The sequence below is a fragment of the Crotalus tigris genome, unplaced genomic scaffold (assembly GCF_016545835.1).
Source record: "Crotalus tigris isolate CLP2741 ecotype Arizona unplaced genomic scaffold, ASM1654583v1 scf7180000020588.15403103151:6194809, whole genome shotgun sequence".
NCBI lineage: Eukaryota > Metazoa > Chordata > Lepidosauria > Squamata > Viperidae > Crotalus > Crotalus tigris.
Window position 1 is genome coordinate 5419133 of NW_024098092.1, and position 14928 is coordinate 5434060.

The window sequence follows — 14928 nt, forward strand, 5'->3', positions numbered from 1 at the left end:
ACCAAATAAGGGGGCATGTTGGGGATGGCACTGCCAGAAGGGGGGAAAAAAATCTCTGTGGATTTACAGAGCATTGCTAAATGGTGGCTGAGTTTAGAACGTAGAATCATAGAGCTGGAAGGGGCCTCAAAGGCCATCTAGACCAACCCCCTGCTCAGGCAGGAGACCTTATATGCCATCCAGGATAAACAGTTGTCCAGTCTTTAATAAGGCACCATGGTTGGGTTAATGGGTTGATACTTGAACGTTTTCTTACAAAAGATTTTCTTTGCCCCGTTGTGTATCAAGATGCATTTTGCGGTTTGTAGAGAAAGGGAAAGAAGAGACCAGCCCCATACACTTGCAAATTAAAGTTTGGGCCTTCCCCCCCCAAAACAAAATCCATACATCAACATTATTTTTAATGCAAAGTCGTTTTGGGGGGGGGTGTAAGAAGAAAGCAGCTGGCAGACAGGCAAGATAGGGATTCGAACTCGGACACAGGATTCCATAAAACAAATAATTTTAATTGTTTTAAAAAATTAAAGCTCTTGAACTGAGATTGTACACAGACAAAACCCTCGATACACGGCTGTTTGGGGGCGGGGGCTGAAGACCTCAGCGGTTTTTGGCGATAGGGACCCCCCCGCCCCATCAAACGTGGCTAACCAAAGAAGAAAGGAACGGAAAAAATAGTCCTGGCGTAGAGTCCCAAAAAGAAACTGGAAATTTCCTTCACGCACGACAGCCGGAGATTTTCCAGTGGGATGGCTGGATGGTTCCCACGTTAAGAGAGTGATCTGAGTGGATCTTGCAGAGTGAAGGATCCAGGAATCCACCTTCTCCAGACTGACTTTTGGGACGCGGCCAAAGGCTTTCACAGCACAACACCAGAAACAGACCAGGAATATCTTACTTATCAATCAAAGATGACGGGAAGGGGTGGGGTCTTCCCCCCCACTTTCTCCCCCCACCCATCAGAGAAGGTGCCGTGCAGTGTCTCTTTAAAAAGGTCCAAAAAGCAGCACCGACTGACTGACAGCTGAACCGAGGTCCACCCCTCCCTAGCCCCTCACCCACTCATCCCATTGGGCTGTCCAGCTTTTCGGACCCTCGGCTCAGTCTCAAAGCACCAGGAAAAAAGTTTGTCCTTCTCCCCTCCCCAAAAGGAAGGGGCAATTCCCCTTTTTTAAATCCTAATCGGCTGAAATCTTGTCACTTGGATAGAGGGGTCCCAGTGCTCCTGCTGTCAAAATAAGATGATTATTATTTTTTTGCATCGTTCCCGTCTTTCCAAACTCAGCTCGTGGGAGGTTGTTCCAGAATCAAGGGCTTCCCAAATCTTTGGACTGACCTCTGGGAGAAAGAGAGTCACTTCTGTAAACGGTCCTGGTCTCCAAATCTGTGCTTCGAATAACGAGAGTTTATAAAAAAATTTCTCGTCTCCTGTAGAGATACCTTTTGTGGATCTGGTTTGCACCTCAATCCCTCCCCGAATGGTGCCCTGGTCAGCTCCCCGTTATTTCCCTTTGTGCTCCCAAGACAAGGAGACCAGGAAGACCCTCCCAGACCCCCTTCGCCCCACTTTTGCAGCCGGGAATCAGTTCGACTTCCAACGGGAAATCAGGCGATCCAGAAGATCGGAGGGTCTCACTCGCTCTCCACTGCGGCCTACCAACTCAACCCCCCCAAATTTCGAGGTTCGGCACCCACCAGCTCCCAGCCGGCTTAGTCCAGGAAGTGCCGGCGGGAGCCCGTCCGGGAACGGCTGGACCGTCGGATGTCGAATTTGGAATCTCGGCATTTCTGGCAGACGTAAACCTCGGGAACGTTGGATTTGCGGATTTTGGCACAGGAGAGGTGGATCCAGGTGTGGCATTCCTTGCACTCGATCATGGGGCGCCCGGCGAAGGGCTTCATGCAGAAGCAGGTGACCAGGTCCCAGGAATCATCATCTGTCAAGGTCCAGAAAAAAAGGGGGGGTCAGTGGAGGAGAAGGTCCGGGAGAGTCAGAAAAATGGGAAACTTTTGGGATTGAATTGCTTTTCCAGTTCCAAGGTGGCCAGGATTCAGCGCACCCAACTGGCATCTATTTGGTATATTATTTATTATCCCGCATTTATTATTTCTATAAATATTTCAGGGGGCTGAACCTACCCAATAGTCCTCCCTCTTCCTATTTTCCTCACAACGACAACGCTGTGGGGTGTGTTTAGTTGAGAGAGAGGGACTGGCCAAAAGTCACCAAGATTGAGAAACACTGCTGAGGAGATACCCCATCTTCTAACGGTCTGTAGCCCCCTGACCCGCTCCTCACCATCTTCATACGGGCCTCCGCGTTCGAGAGATTCCCACAAGGGTTACCTGAATCCACCATGATGTCCTCATCGTCTCCGCTGCCGTCCTCGTCCCGGAAGACCACCTGCTTCCCTTGCCGTATGATGGTCCTCTTGCCCACCGTTTGGACAAGGCTCTGCTCCGGTGCAGCGGCTGCGTAGGGGGGATTCGACGGGGTGTCTGAATCCCAGGCTGAGCAGCGGCCTGTGGAGGACTGAGCGTCCCCTTCAGAGGATGGGCTGAGCGGGGTCTCGGCGTACGGCTCTTCTCCTCTCTCCCGCAGCCTTTCCTCTTCTTCGGGGTACTTGATGTCTGGCAGCGCTGCGTCCTTCCTCACCAGCCGCCGTTTCTTCCGAAACTTCTCCATTTTTTTCCGGTCCACCAAAAATCCGTTGGGCTTTGTCCACTGGTAGAGCGAGGAATAGGCCTTGCCATGTTTGAGTTGACTGAAGCTCTTCCGGGCTTTTCCTGGCACGGAGACGTGTCCCAAAGGAGTCTCCCCTCCATCACTGTCAATGGCCCCCCGAGTACTGTTGGGGGAGCTGGCGCTGCTCCAGCCAGATGTGTCCTGCAGGCACAGAAAACTCTTTAAAACAGCCACATCGATATTTTTTTTCTTTAGAAAGTGCTATGGATTAAGACGGCCTGGAAATTTGAGGTGAGGGGGAGAAAAGCACCCTCTTTTTGCAGCTCTCTCAAACCTGACACAGCATTTCCAAGGATATGGGAGGAATCGCCAAGGCTGTGTGACTGGAGGAAAAAAGGCAGTAGCTTTAAAGACTGTGGCTGCTTCCTTCACCCTTCTGCTGCCCTGTTTCTGCATCTTTTCTCCCGCAGAACAAGGATCCCCTCGGCAGCCTTTGCAGAAAAGATGCGGCAACTTGAATGAGTTTCAGGCTTGGTCCACATTCCCCAGCCCCACCCCATTTCTGGAGCTCTTCTCAAGCATCACAAGGGATCCTGAGAAAAGTTCCTTAATGGCTGTGCAATTGAAGAAAGCAAGCAACCACAGAAGAGATGTGGCAGCTTTCAACAGTTCCAATTGTGTCCCACAGTTCCTTTCCTCCTGCCTATTTCTGCATCTTTTCTCAAGCCCTACAAGGGTCCCAGGGAACAGCCACATTTGGCTGTGCATTTGCAGACAAGATGCAACAGCAGAGAAGATGCGGCAGCCTTAAAGAATGCCCAAGTTTCCTCACCCCCTCCCATTTCTGCCTCTTTTCTCACACACCACAAATCGCCCTGGGGGGTGGGGACAGCCACTCTTGGGAGCTCCCGCTGCCCAATTGCAGAAAAGAGGTGGCAGTTTTAATGAGTCCACATGTGGCCCCCATTCCCTCCCCCACCCTCCTCTTTCTGCATCTTTTCTCAATCCTTATAAGGGTCCTGGCAAACAGCCATTCTTCACAAAAGATGTGGCAGCTTTCAAGAGTGCCAGTAACGCCCCACGGTCCCTCCCACCCACACTTCTGAATCTTTTCTCATGCGGGACAAGAGTCCCCAGTGGGAGGGGGAGACAGCTGCTCTTTGTGGCTGTGGGATTGCAGAAAAGATGCAAGGCAGAAACGATGTGGTGGCTTTAAAGAGTTCCAGTCCTCACTCACATTCCCTCTTGCCTTTCTGAAGCAGCCTAGACTCCTAACCTTGGTGGCCCCTGCTGGTTTCCCAGGCACGGGAAGCCGATCTTTGTCCTTTTGCAGCCCTGGACAAAGCCTCCAAAAGCTGGGGTGTCCAATGCCACCCCACCCCCGCCCCCAAATTCCCCTCCAGCCTCCCCCCCACTCCCCTTTCTTTCGCTCAGCTGTTCAAAGGACGGGACCCCCAGCCCTCTTTGCCAATGAGCGCGGCTTCCCCCTCCCGCCGCCGGCCCTGACTGCCCGGCAGGACTTTGCAAGACCCCCTTATCGGGGCTCCCCCCGCCCCGAAAAAAGCTCCCCCCCACCTCGTGCGGGTACGGGATGTAACCCGCGTAGGCCAGGACGAAGGTGCAAAAGTTGTTGAAATCCTCCACCGTCCGGCAGCGCTTGGAGCCCGGGGGGAAATCCTGCGAAGGAGAGGGGGGGGAGAGAGAGAGAGCGACGGTGATTTGAGGAGGGGGCGAAGGGGCGGCGGCGGGGAAGGCGCTGGGCAGGGAGAAAGGGGAGGGGGGGCGGCGATGGGGGGGGCTTTTCTCGAAGGGAGGGGCGGAGCTTTGCAGCGGGTGGCGGGGGGGCGTTTTGCAAACAGGGAGGCGCCCCCCACCCAGCCAGCCAGCCGAGGCTTCTGCTGCCCCCCCCCCACCGCTTCCAGCCATGGGGGGCGTCAAGCTAAGCCGGGACCCTTTCAAAGGGACGGTGCAATTGCTACCTCGCCCCCCCCCACGCACCGATCAGGCCCGCCTCCCACCCTCTTTTCAACGCTGCAAAAAGGGCAGGCTGGGGGGCGCAGAAAGGGGGAAAGCTGCCCCCGGGGGGCGCGGAAGGGGACCCCCCCATGCAAACGCCCCCTCCCCGTTGCATTCCAGCAAATCGGCACGGGGGGGTCCTTTTGCAGCAAGAGGGGGGCCGGTTTCTCCCACCCCCCCAATCTCCGTGGGCGTGGCCAGGGGTTCCCAGTGTCAGCCCCGGGGAGAGGGATGCCCCGGGGGGAGACTCACTTCGGGGGGCGGCGGGGAAGCGCAGGAGTCCGAGTCCATGGCGGGGGTCTCCTCCGGCGTCGCCCGGTACCGGCAGCGGAGTTTGGGGTGGGCGGGGAGAGGGGGAGCCCCGCCCTGCAAGGCTAGGGAGAGATTTGCCCCCCCCCTTCGTAGGCTCCGCCTCTGCTCGCAGCTGCTGCGCCTGCGTGGCGCGCGCCGCTTGCCGGGAATCGTAGTTCCCGTTCCGAATTAGGCAGCCTAGCTTTCAGTTGGCGCATGCGTATCGCCCGGCCACGCGCATGACATGCCGGGAAACGTAGTCCAAAGACTCTACCAGGGACTTTTCCAGACACTTTGATTTTATTTCTCTCCCACCCCTCGCCGTTGCTAAAATGGAGGAAGGATTTTATTTTTTATTTCCATCCCCCTTTTCTTCGTCTATTAGGGCTCCTTTCCAGTTTCTGCGCCCGAAGCCGAGGGGATGCGATGGGGGCGAATGTTCCTCCTTTCCCCATGAGGACTAGAAACTCGCCTTCTTTGCACCCTCCTTTTAAAATTAATGGCGCTCATTTGCATTTGAAGCCCGGTGCTCAGCAGCAAAGAAAAGAGAGTTGATGGGCCATAACTTGAGAAAGGGCTGATTTTTCCCCTCCCCAAAAAAGGAGAGTGGGCATAATTGATACCTTTTGTTTTGCTTTGATTTCTGCTTTTTTGTTTTCTTTCTTCTGTTTTCAGTGTGTCTGAAGTTGGAGGGGTTTGGCTCCAGTGCATCACCTGGGACTGTGCTTGTGGTGGTGGTGGGGAAATGGGAGAAAAATAGAAAAATAACCTGGTCCTTCCCCATTTCTTTGGGGTGCTGTTTACAAGATTTACAATCTCCCCAAACAGCAAAGGCATTGGCTTTCCTAAACTCTCCTTGAGCGTAGTAACCCTTTTAGATTCCAAAGCAAGGAAATATTTGACAGGCAGTCCTAGCCTTACGACAATTCCCCCCCCCATTTTCCGTTGCTAAGCAAGACCATTGTTAAAGGAGTTCTGCCTTTTTACGACCGTTGTTGCTGTGTGAAACGAATCACTGCGGATGCTAAACTAATCACACCATTATTATCCGGCTTTCCCTATTGGCTTTGCTTCTTAGAAGGTCCCAAAACGGGCGACACATCACCTGGGGGGACTCTGCCACCGTCATAAGTACAAGCCGGTCGCCGAGAGTCCGCATTTTGATCACGTGACCACAGGGCATGCCGCAGTGATTCGAAAATGCGAATCGGTCATAAGTTACCTTTTTTCATGCAGTTGTAGTTTGGAAAGGTCATTAAATGGATCGTTGCAAGCCGAGGATGACCAGTATTAAATTTCCACTCTGCCTTTATCACTTTGTACGTTCGGTGTGTAAACAACTTCAGACGGACACGGACAGGTGAGGCAAGGAAAGAAGACCCCAGAAGCAGCCTCTAAATTCAGAAATGTCAGGGACCACCCAAAATAACAGCTGTGCTTCTTCTGCCCTTGAACCCTCCTGTCTCCCCAGCGGTGCCAGGGGTCCCCAAATTCCCTTCAAGGGACAGGAGTGACCGACAGACCTCCTGGACTTCCAATTTTCTGCAGCTTTCAACCCTAGCCTCCAAAAAGGGGTCCCACCTTGAAAAATAATTGGAAAAACAAATTAAAAAATTGCTGCAGAGGAAGCTCGATAAAGGCAATCCTCTCGACTTCCAACGATTCGTTTAGTGACCATTTGAAGTTACAGTGAAAAAAGGGACTTAGGATGTCTTTCACACTTACGACCTTTCTTTGCAGTTGGCACCCTGCTGGCACACAGTTTGCCCCCCCCCCACCCTCCGTCTCAGGAGGGTGTTGACAGCTAGGATGCCTCCTTGCATAAACGCCACGTTGGCACCGGGTTCAAGTCACGGGGCAATCCAGCGCCTCGTTCCCCAACGAGGCGCCCGTGAGGCTGCTTTGATTTGCAAGAATTTGGGGGGGGTGCGGGGGGGGGGCAGGATCGCTCGCCTTTGGCTGAACTGGCTCCTGGGATCTGTATGTGTGTGTAGAATCCGAGCAGGGCAGCCTCCCCCCCCCCAAGCTTGGATCGGGCCAGCGGGATTCTGCACCCGGGTCCACCCAGCCGCCCCTTCCCCAACTGGGCGCCCCCATGCCCACTCCGCTTTGCCAGCCTTCAGGGAGAGGGTTAGGGTGGGGGATCCTTGCAGGGCAGCCCCCTCCCCAAGAGGCGGACCGCCCCCTCCCCGCCCCTCCGAGGTCCGCCCAGGAGGCGGGCACCTTGCGCGGGAGGAGCCCCGCGCGATCCCCGCGCGCTCAGTCCGCCCCTTCCAGCCATGGAGGCGGAAGCGGCGCACGCCTCGGCCCTCCTGCGCGGCCTGGCAGGGCTGCGCGCCGAGCGGGCGCTGCTGGACGTGACCCTCCTGGCCGGCACCGGAGAGGAATTCGGCGCGCATCGCGCCGTGCTGGCCGCAGCTTCGGGCTACTTCCGAGCCATGTTCGCCGGCGGCTTGCGCGAAGCCCGAGCCTCCCGGGTGAGGCTGCACGGAGTGGAGCCGGACTGCCTGGCGCTGCTGCTGGACTTCGCCTACACCGGCCAGCTGGGCGCCCTGAGCGGGGAGCCCCAGCTGGCCGAGCGCCTCCTGCGCGCCGCCGACCTGCTGCAGTTCCCCGCGGTCAAGGCTGCCTGCGGCGCCTGGCTGGCCGCCCGCCTGGAGCCCTGCGCCGCGCTGGACCTGCAGGACTTCGGCGAGACCTTCGCCTGTGCCCCGCTGGCCGAAGCCGCCCGCCGCTGCGTCCTGCGCCACGCGGCCGATCCGGACGGGGAGCTGGGCGCGCAGCTGGAGCGCGTCCCCTTGGCCAGGCTGGTCTCCTACCTGCGCGAGGACGCGCTGCGCGTGCCCAAGGAGGAGGCCGCCTTCGCGCTGGCCCTGCGCTGGGTGCGCGCCGAGCCGGGATCGCGCGCGGGGCTGCTGCCCCAGCTGCTGGCCCACGTGCGCCTGCCCTTCGTGCGGCGCTTCGCCCTGCTGGCGCAAGTGGAGGGCGAGCCGCTGGTGGCCCGATCCGCCGCTTGCCTGCGCCTGGTGGCCGAGGCCAGGCTCTTCCAAGCCGGCCGGCTGGATCGGCACGAGAGAGCGCCCTGCGCCCGCCTGCGCCCGCGCCCCTCCACCGGGCTGGCCGAGCTGCTGGTGGTGCTGGGCGGATGCGACCGGGATTGCGACGAGCTGGTGACCGTGGACGGCTTCAACCCGCGCACGGGCCACTGGCGCTACCTGGCCGAGTTCCCCGAGCACCTGGGAGGCGGGTACAGCGCCGTTGCCCTGGGCAACGATGTCTACGTCACCGGTGAGTGGACCCCCTCCCACCCCTGAGCCCCCTTGACTTAGGATCGCACCTGCACTCGGAGGGGGGCAGCGATGCCCTGCTGGGGCTTTGAAAGCGGAGGGGTGGCTTTGGGTGAACCCAGAAGGGCAAACCGGAGACGGTGAGTTCTAGTTCTGTAATAGGAAAGCTGGCTGGGTGACTTTGGCCCAAATGTTCTGTTTTAGGCATGAAAGCCAGCTGGGGGAGCATGGGCCAGTCACCAGGCGATGGGGAGTTCTAGTATCGCCTGAGGCAGCAAAGCAAGGCTGGGTGACTTCAAGCCCATCACCAGGGGACAGTGCATTCTAGTACCAGGTTGGGCTGGCCTACTCATACCTAAGGTGTGACTAGAACTCACCGTCTCCTGATGATTAATCCAAAGTCACCCAGCCGGCTTTCATGCATAAGCTGAGACTAGAACTCACTTTTCCAGCCTGGTGCCTTCCTCACTAGCCCAAGCTGGCTCTCTATCCCTTCTCGCCGCTCTACTTTATCGCTCTTCTCTGCAGGCGGCTCCGACGGCTCGCGGCTCTATGACTGCGTCTGGCGCTACAACTCCAGCGTGAACGAGTGGACGGAGGTGTCCCCCATGCTGAAAGCCCGCGAGTACCACAGCTCGGCCATCTTGGACGGCCTCCTCTACATCGTGGCGGCCGACAGCACCGAGCGCTACGACCACACGCTGGACAGCTGGGAGGTCCTGCAGCCTATGCTCTACCCCATGGACGACTGCTCCACCACCACCTACCGTGGGAAGCTCTACGCCACCGGCTCCCTGGCCGGCAAGGAGTCCCTGGTCATGCAGTGCTACGACCCCGGGTCAGATCTCTGGTCCCTGGTGAACTGTGGGCCCCTGCCCCCCTGGTCCTTCGCCCCCAAGGCGGTCACTCTTGGGGGGCTCATGTACTTCATCAGGTAAGGGGCAGAGTGGGAAAACTTGCAGAAAGACCCCACTAGGGCACCGAGAACCGAGAGGAGAAAAATCCCAAAACGGCTGTTATGTTTATATTGGAAAATACAGCTGCTCCTCAAGTTACAACAGTTCATTCAAAGTTACAACGGCACTGAAAAAAAGCGACACGTGACCGTTTTTCAAACTTACAACCGATGTTTACGGCATCCCCATGGTCAAAATTCGGACGCTTGGCCACCGACTCGTATTTATGACGGTCGCAGTGTCCCGGGCTCACGCCATCCCCTTTTGCGACCTTGTGACAAGCAATGATTTAGAGTAGAATAAGAGCTGGAAGGGACCTTAGAGGTCTTCTAGTCCAGCCCCCTGCTCGAGCAGGAGAACCTGTGAGGAAGCCAGATTCACTTAACAACCATGTGGCTCAACTTAACGACTGCAGTGATTCACTTAACAACTGAAGAAGAATTCTATCCCAAATGGAACACGTTTAAAGCTTTAAATTTGTTATTGGGAGAAAATTGGCATTTTTGCTCCCGGGGTTACATGGGGTGAGCAAACGAAGCCCCAGGCACCGTTAATCCAGCTGGAGTTTCCTAGCCTTCAAAGAGGTTTTTTGTCCCCCCCCCTTTTTTTTTCTTTTTTCCCAAAAAAAGGATCTCTGCCAAAAGCAGAGCAAAGGTGACAGAATTAGGATTTTAACCAAGTGCTGCCTTTTCCAGAGAGCTGTCTGTAAAAATAGCACCAGTTTTCCAGACGCTCTTGAGGTTATCTGAGGGGCTGGTGGTGGTTCCCTGTGGAAAGAAACCAGCTCTTGATTAAAAAAAAAATATATGAGGTTATCAGGGCTTCTCTCTGCTTTTTTTGGAGGTGCTGCATTGCACAGGGAGATGCCATGAATCAGATGGGGGAGAGGAGGACTTGTTTCCTGGGAGTCAAAAAGTCCTACTTTGGGCGGATGGCGTGACTCGCCTTCGGGGGTCTTATCGGAGCCGAAAGGCGGCTGATCGGACCACTTGAGAGTTTTAGCCAAACATGGTCTTTCAGGGGGCTTGAAAAAAGGCCTGGAATTCATCCCGGCCTTATCGTTCAGATAGACGCTGTTTGTGGCTGGCTGATGGCTAGGAGCCTCGTTGGCATTTCCGGACTCCGGGTGTGCCAACATGGATGGGCACCATGGCTGCTGCTAAGAGGGGTTTGCAGGCAAGGATCCAGTTCAGACATTCGCTCCCGCCCGAAAAGCTGGGGACGTTCTCCACTCAACCCTCTCAGAATAATGGAGCTGGAGGTCTTCTAGTCCAACCCCCTGCTCAAGCAGGAGACACTTTCATACAGAACAACAGAATAAAAGATCACGGGGATGCTGCCACGGTCATAAGCGTGGAAAACGGTTCTAAGTTACCTTTTTCAGTGCCGTCGTAACTGCGGTCACTAAACGAATAATCGTAAGTCGAGGCCCTACCTAGAATAGCCAAAGATGACAAGGCAGCTTGCAGGGCGGTCAGTTTCCTGAGGATCCACCCATTTTAGCACACTTTATGCCCATTTCTGATCCATTTCCTCCTTCCGCCCACATTCCTCTTTGCAAGGAATCAGGACGTTATCCGGAGCGCCACCGTCCTTCTAGGGAACGGAACGGCCCCTCTTTCTCCCCGCCACCACCATCCCTATGTGGGCTCTGGAGACAAACAAGGAATGCATGCCAGGAATTCTTGCTGGCCTTTTTCATAACTGAAATTAGCAGCTGGTCCCTGCGGATTTTCCTCACTCCAGGTTTTTCCGGAGCTTAAGACATGCTTTAAATTCCTTGTGGATCCCAAGAACAACTTTCCCCTTGCAAAGCCAGATGGGAAAAAAACTCTGGTGATCCTTTGGCTCTGGAGTCTGCCCAGCATAACTTCCTCCCAAAGGTTCTTTGAATGGGGGGGGGGGGGAGAGCAAATTTCCTGCAAATTTCCCAAAACGATGTTGGCTGAATTGTTGCTTTTTTGCACACTATACAGTCGGTCCTCAGCTTACAACGCTTCCTTTAGTGACTGTTCAAAGCGACAACGGCAGAGGAAAAAATGGCTTAGAGCCGTTTTTCACCCTGACCGTCACAGCATCCCCACGATCACATGATTAAAATTCAGCTGCTTGGCAACTGACTCATAGTTATGACGGTCACAGTGTTCCGGGGAGTCACGCAATCCCCTTTTGCGACTCTGTTACTAACTAAAGAACTCCCAACGATTCCCTTAAGAATAGTGGCAAGAAAAGTCGTAAAACGGGGTAAAATTCGCTTAAATGTCTCACTTAGCAATGGAAATGTTTGGGGGCTCGATTGTGGTCATAAGTCGAGGACTACCTGTCATGTGGTTGAAATTTTGGCCTCCTGTTTGGGGCAGCCCCAAGGGGTTTGTGTCTGCAGTGTGGAGGTGACAAATGTCTTTTTTTTCCCCTACCATCACTCTTCCTTTCTTCCCCCCCCCTCCATCCGCACACCTGTTGCTGTCACACTTGGCGTGTCACAATCGGCCAAGGAACATTCTGTGTTTAGCTCACAACTCCTGGCTGACAACTCTTCTAGAAGGGTCTTGCTAAAATGAAAAACAGGCAAAGAAGGGCTGATTTTGTATATATATATATATATCACATTTGTTTCGTAAGCAGCCCAAATCACTAGAGATATTAGGAAAAAAACTTGCATTTTGTGAAAAAGTTTCCTTTCCCTCAAGAAATCTGAGATTTTTCTTTGTACACCCCATATGTACCCCTAACTCAGCCCCTCCACCTTGCTGCAGAATTCATCTAAAGTATTATTAATTATGAATAATAATAATTAATCTTTATCAATTATTTCTCTTGTCTTCCAGAGATGATTCAGCTGAAGTTGATGTCTATAACCCAGCCAAAAACCAGTGGGACAAAATCCCTCCAATGCTCCAGGTAGGTAGGGGGTCTTGCAAATTTAAGAGGGGTGGATTTCAATTCTATCTTTAACACCATCAAACAGCAACATCTGCCTCTCCCGGGTCCTTGGGAAGGACTCAGTGGGTGGATAAAAATGCCAACTCCAGTCTAAACATCTGGCTGGTTGTGCAACCAGCCACCGTAATACCATTGGCATTGACAACATCCCCATCGGTCAATTACAAAAGGCAGCTTGACTTGGGACAGCTTAAATCCTGTAGCAAATTCCTTGTGCAACAAGCACATCTGCCTCTCCCAGTTCCTCGGAAAGGACTCAGTAACTGGAGTAAAAAGGCCAAATCCAGTCTAAACATCTGGCTAACTGCGTCAGACCACAATAATAATGGTAATAATTTTGATAGCTTTCCTTTTCTCTACTCTAGGTGCACGTGGGAGGCAGCCTAGCCGTGCTCGGAGGTAAACTCTACGTCTCCGGCGGTTATGACAACACTTTTGAACTCTCCGCCATGGTGGAGACGTACGATCCCGAGAGCCGCAAGTGGAGCGTGGCCGGCCAGTTGCCGGAGCCCATTTTTTGGCACAGCAGTGTCAGCATCTTCCGCCAGTTCATGCCGGAGACGCTGGAGGAGGAGGAGGGGAAGCAGGTGCTGGAAGACCCCTTCGCCCCCAACCCTCCCAGACAAGACTTGCAGGAACTGCGTTAAGGGGGCCGAGAGGTTGTCGGGTCTGTTGTGGCTTGTCAGTGGCCGGTGCTCCTGTGGTACCCCTTGGGGTTGGGAGGTGATGGCGCCCTGTTGGCCTCGCCAAGTTGGTTGATCCTGTCCAGGAGTTCCGCAGGTCTTCTCTGTGGTGGACCCAGGAATGGGGTGGCATTGCAGGCTGATTCCCGAAGGATTAATTGGGGAGTGGGACAGAGCTTTGGGGGTTCAGCTCTGGACAGGGTGGGAAGGAAGAAGGTGGGACCTTGAAGGGAAGGTCTTCCGTGCGAGGAGAGGGTGCAATTCAGAATTCATAGGTCAACTTTTCTATACTGGTCAAAAAAGACTTTAAAAATGATGCCCCGCCCCTCCTGTTTGTGACATTGTGTATGGTCCCAGAGAGAAGGGTCTGGATGGGGAGATTAGTCCACCACGGGTTAGCTTAGGGTTTGGATAGATGATCCCAAGGGGACCCTTCCTGGTTTCTGCTTCTCTACTGTCACCCAATCAGGTTGCAGAGCGCTTCCTTTCAACATGCCGTGCCATCCATTCCTTGGCATTTGCTTGGGGGGGGGGAGAAGGAAGAATGTATTGTGCTGCCTGTCCCCGCACTGAGCAAGGGGGTTGGGCTGGATGACCTCTACGCCCTCCCACTTCCCACCTTTAATTTCTGTCATTTTGCGTCTGGAAAGAGAGGCCATAATATTTTTTCTTTTTTTCTGGGAGAAATTGCACATCGAACCAGTGTGCCTTGGAGGCAAAAAAACAAAGCCTCATATTAATGCCTGGGTAACAAACCAACTTTGGCAGAAAAAGACATCTTTAATTTACCAAATTAAGGAATTTTGAAGTTGTTTTTTTGCTGCCGGGCTGAACTGGTGCCCTGCCTCTGCCATTCGTCAAGAGGACTAGTGTCGTGGAACAAAAATAAACTATTATCTTTTGCAGTTTTTTTTAAGGAGACTGTTCCCAATGGCCTATCATCTCCACCATGGAGAAAAAGATATTTTTATAGATGTAATTTCTACGCACCCGCCTAGAACGGAGGCCGTGTGAGTTTAGAACGGACCGACAGGACTTTCCTTCCAGCGTCGCAACTTGGATCCGTTTTACCCGTTGCAACTCTGCAATTGCAAAAACCCTACCCGTATACAGGTAGTCCTCGACTTACGACCGATCATTTAGTGACTGTTCGAAGTGACAACAGCACTGAAAAAAGTGACTTAGGACCGTTTTTCACACTTACGACCGTCGCAGCGTCCCCGCGATCACAATCCGGTCGTAAAATGGGGCAAAATTCACAACAAATGTTTTCACTTTCAAAACTTGGGGCAAAATTTTGTGGTCGCTAAATCGAGGATCGCCTGTATCTTTTTAAGAGGGCCTCGTTTCCCACACGGCCATTTACAGACCCTGCTGGTGGTTCTGCTTTTTAATACCTTCCAATGTACGAGAATTATTATATTTTTTTTGTGGCTGGGCTGTTCCACGGAGGGGACAGTTTGCAACCTCTGTTCCAAGCCGGACGTTTGGGAGGAAGGGGTAGTTTTTGTATTTATTGAATGTTTAAATGTAGTCCTTGCACTTGGCCTAAAGTACTGTAGACTTCCTGCTCCTTCGAAGCAAAACTATTCTGGGTTTGGTAAAGCTTCCTTTTCGAAAACTTGCAATGTGCCAAATAAAAGAGACATGGCTGATGCTGCCAGAATCTGCTTGGGGAAGGCAAAAAAAAAAAAAAGACACCACAAAAGGGAGGCATTTCCATCTGGTTCCCTATTGAGCGAAATTCACTATTTGGAAAACAGAAAAAAAATATTATTTGTGGATTGAAATCTCTGCATTTTACCACCTGCTTTCAGGGCTAGAATAAGCCACCATCCCTGGTTTGCTGTGCTCCTCTGATGAGCAAAAACTCTTGTAAAAATGGGTAAAGAATTGCGTTTGCAAAGTTGAGAAACAGCCAGGTTGTGTAACAGGGCGTGAATAGTTTGACAAGTGAAAACCTGGCCATTTTCAATCACACCATAATGTGGGGGGAGGGGAGAATGGCCTGTCTCAAGCAAACCAGAAGGCTTGAATAACAGAATGAGAGAGCTGGAAGGGACCTCGGA

The 14928-nt window shown here is 53.5% G+C and overlaps 2 protein-coding genes across 2 annotated transcripts; one reads left to right on the plus strand and one right to left on the minus strand.

The window, feature by feature from the left end:
• Window positions 1-485: 485 nt before the first annotated feature.
• Window positions 486-5373, minus strand: PHF13 (PHD finger protein 13). The gene is made up of 4 exons (XM_039367850.1): window positions 4952-5373; window positions 4259-4360; window positions 2344-2884; window positions 486-1934 (listed from the first exon to the last, which is right to left on the minus strand). Exons 1-4 carry the CDS (start codon window positions 4988-4990, stop codon window positions 1708-1710), a joined length of 909 nt encoding a protein of 302 aa, XP_039223784.1. The 5' UTR covers window positions 4991-5373; the 3' UTR covers window positions 486-1707.
• Window positions 5374-7239: 1866 nt separating this feature from the next.
• On the plus strand, window positions 7240-14515 carry KLHL21 (kelch like family member 21). Its single transcript, XM_039367197.1, has 4 exons — window positions 7240-8278; window positions 8806-9211; window positions 12062-12134; window positions 12542-14515. The coding sequence occupies exons 1-4, from the start codon at window positions 7270-7272 to the stop codon at window positions 12821-12823; spliced, it is 1770 nt and encodes a 589-aa protein (XP_039223131.1). The 5' UTR covers window positions 7240-7269; the 3' UTR covers window positions 12824-14515.
• Window positions 14516-14928: the final 413 nt, after the last annotated feature.

Bases quoted from the DNA above. Each gene is read 5' to 3' on its own strand.
- PHF13 (XM_039367850.1), bottom strand. From the start codon at position 4,990: ATGGACTCGGACTCCTGCGCTTCCCCGCCGCCCCCCGAA. The intron at 4,361-4,951 runs GTGAGTCTCCCC...TCTCCTTCGCAG, and splicing joins CTTCCCCGCCGCCCCCCGAA to GATTTCCCCCCGGGCTCCAA. The intron at 1,935-2,343 runs GTAACCCTTGTG...GGACCTTGACAG, and splicing joins GGACATCATGGTGGATTCAG to ATGATGATTCCTGGGACCTG.
- KLHL21 (XM_039367197.1), top strand. From the start codon at position 7,270: ATGGAGGCGGAAGCGGCGCACGCCTCGGCCCTCCTGCGCGGCCTGGCA. The intron at 8,279-8,805 runs GTGAGTGGACCC...TCTTCTCTGCAG, and splicing joins CAACGATGTCTACGTCACCG to GCGGCTCCGACGGCTCGCGG. The intron at 9,212-12,061 runs GTAAGGGGCAGA...CTTGTCTTCCAG, and splicing joins GGGCTCATGTACTTCATCAG to AGATGATTCAGCTGAAGTTG.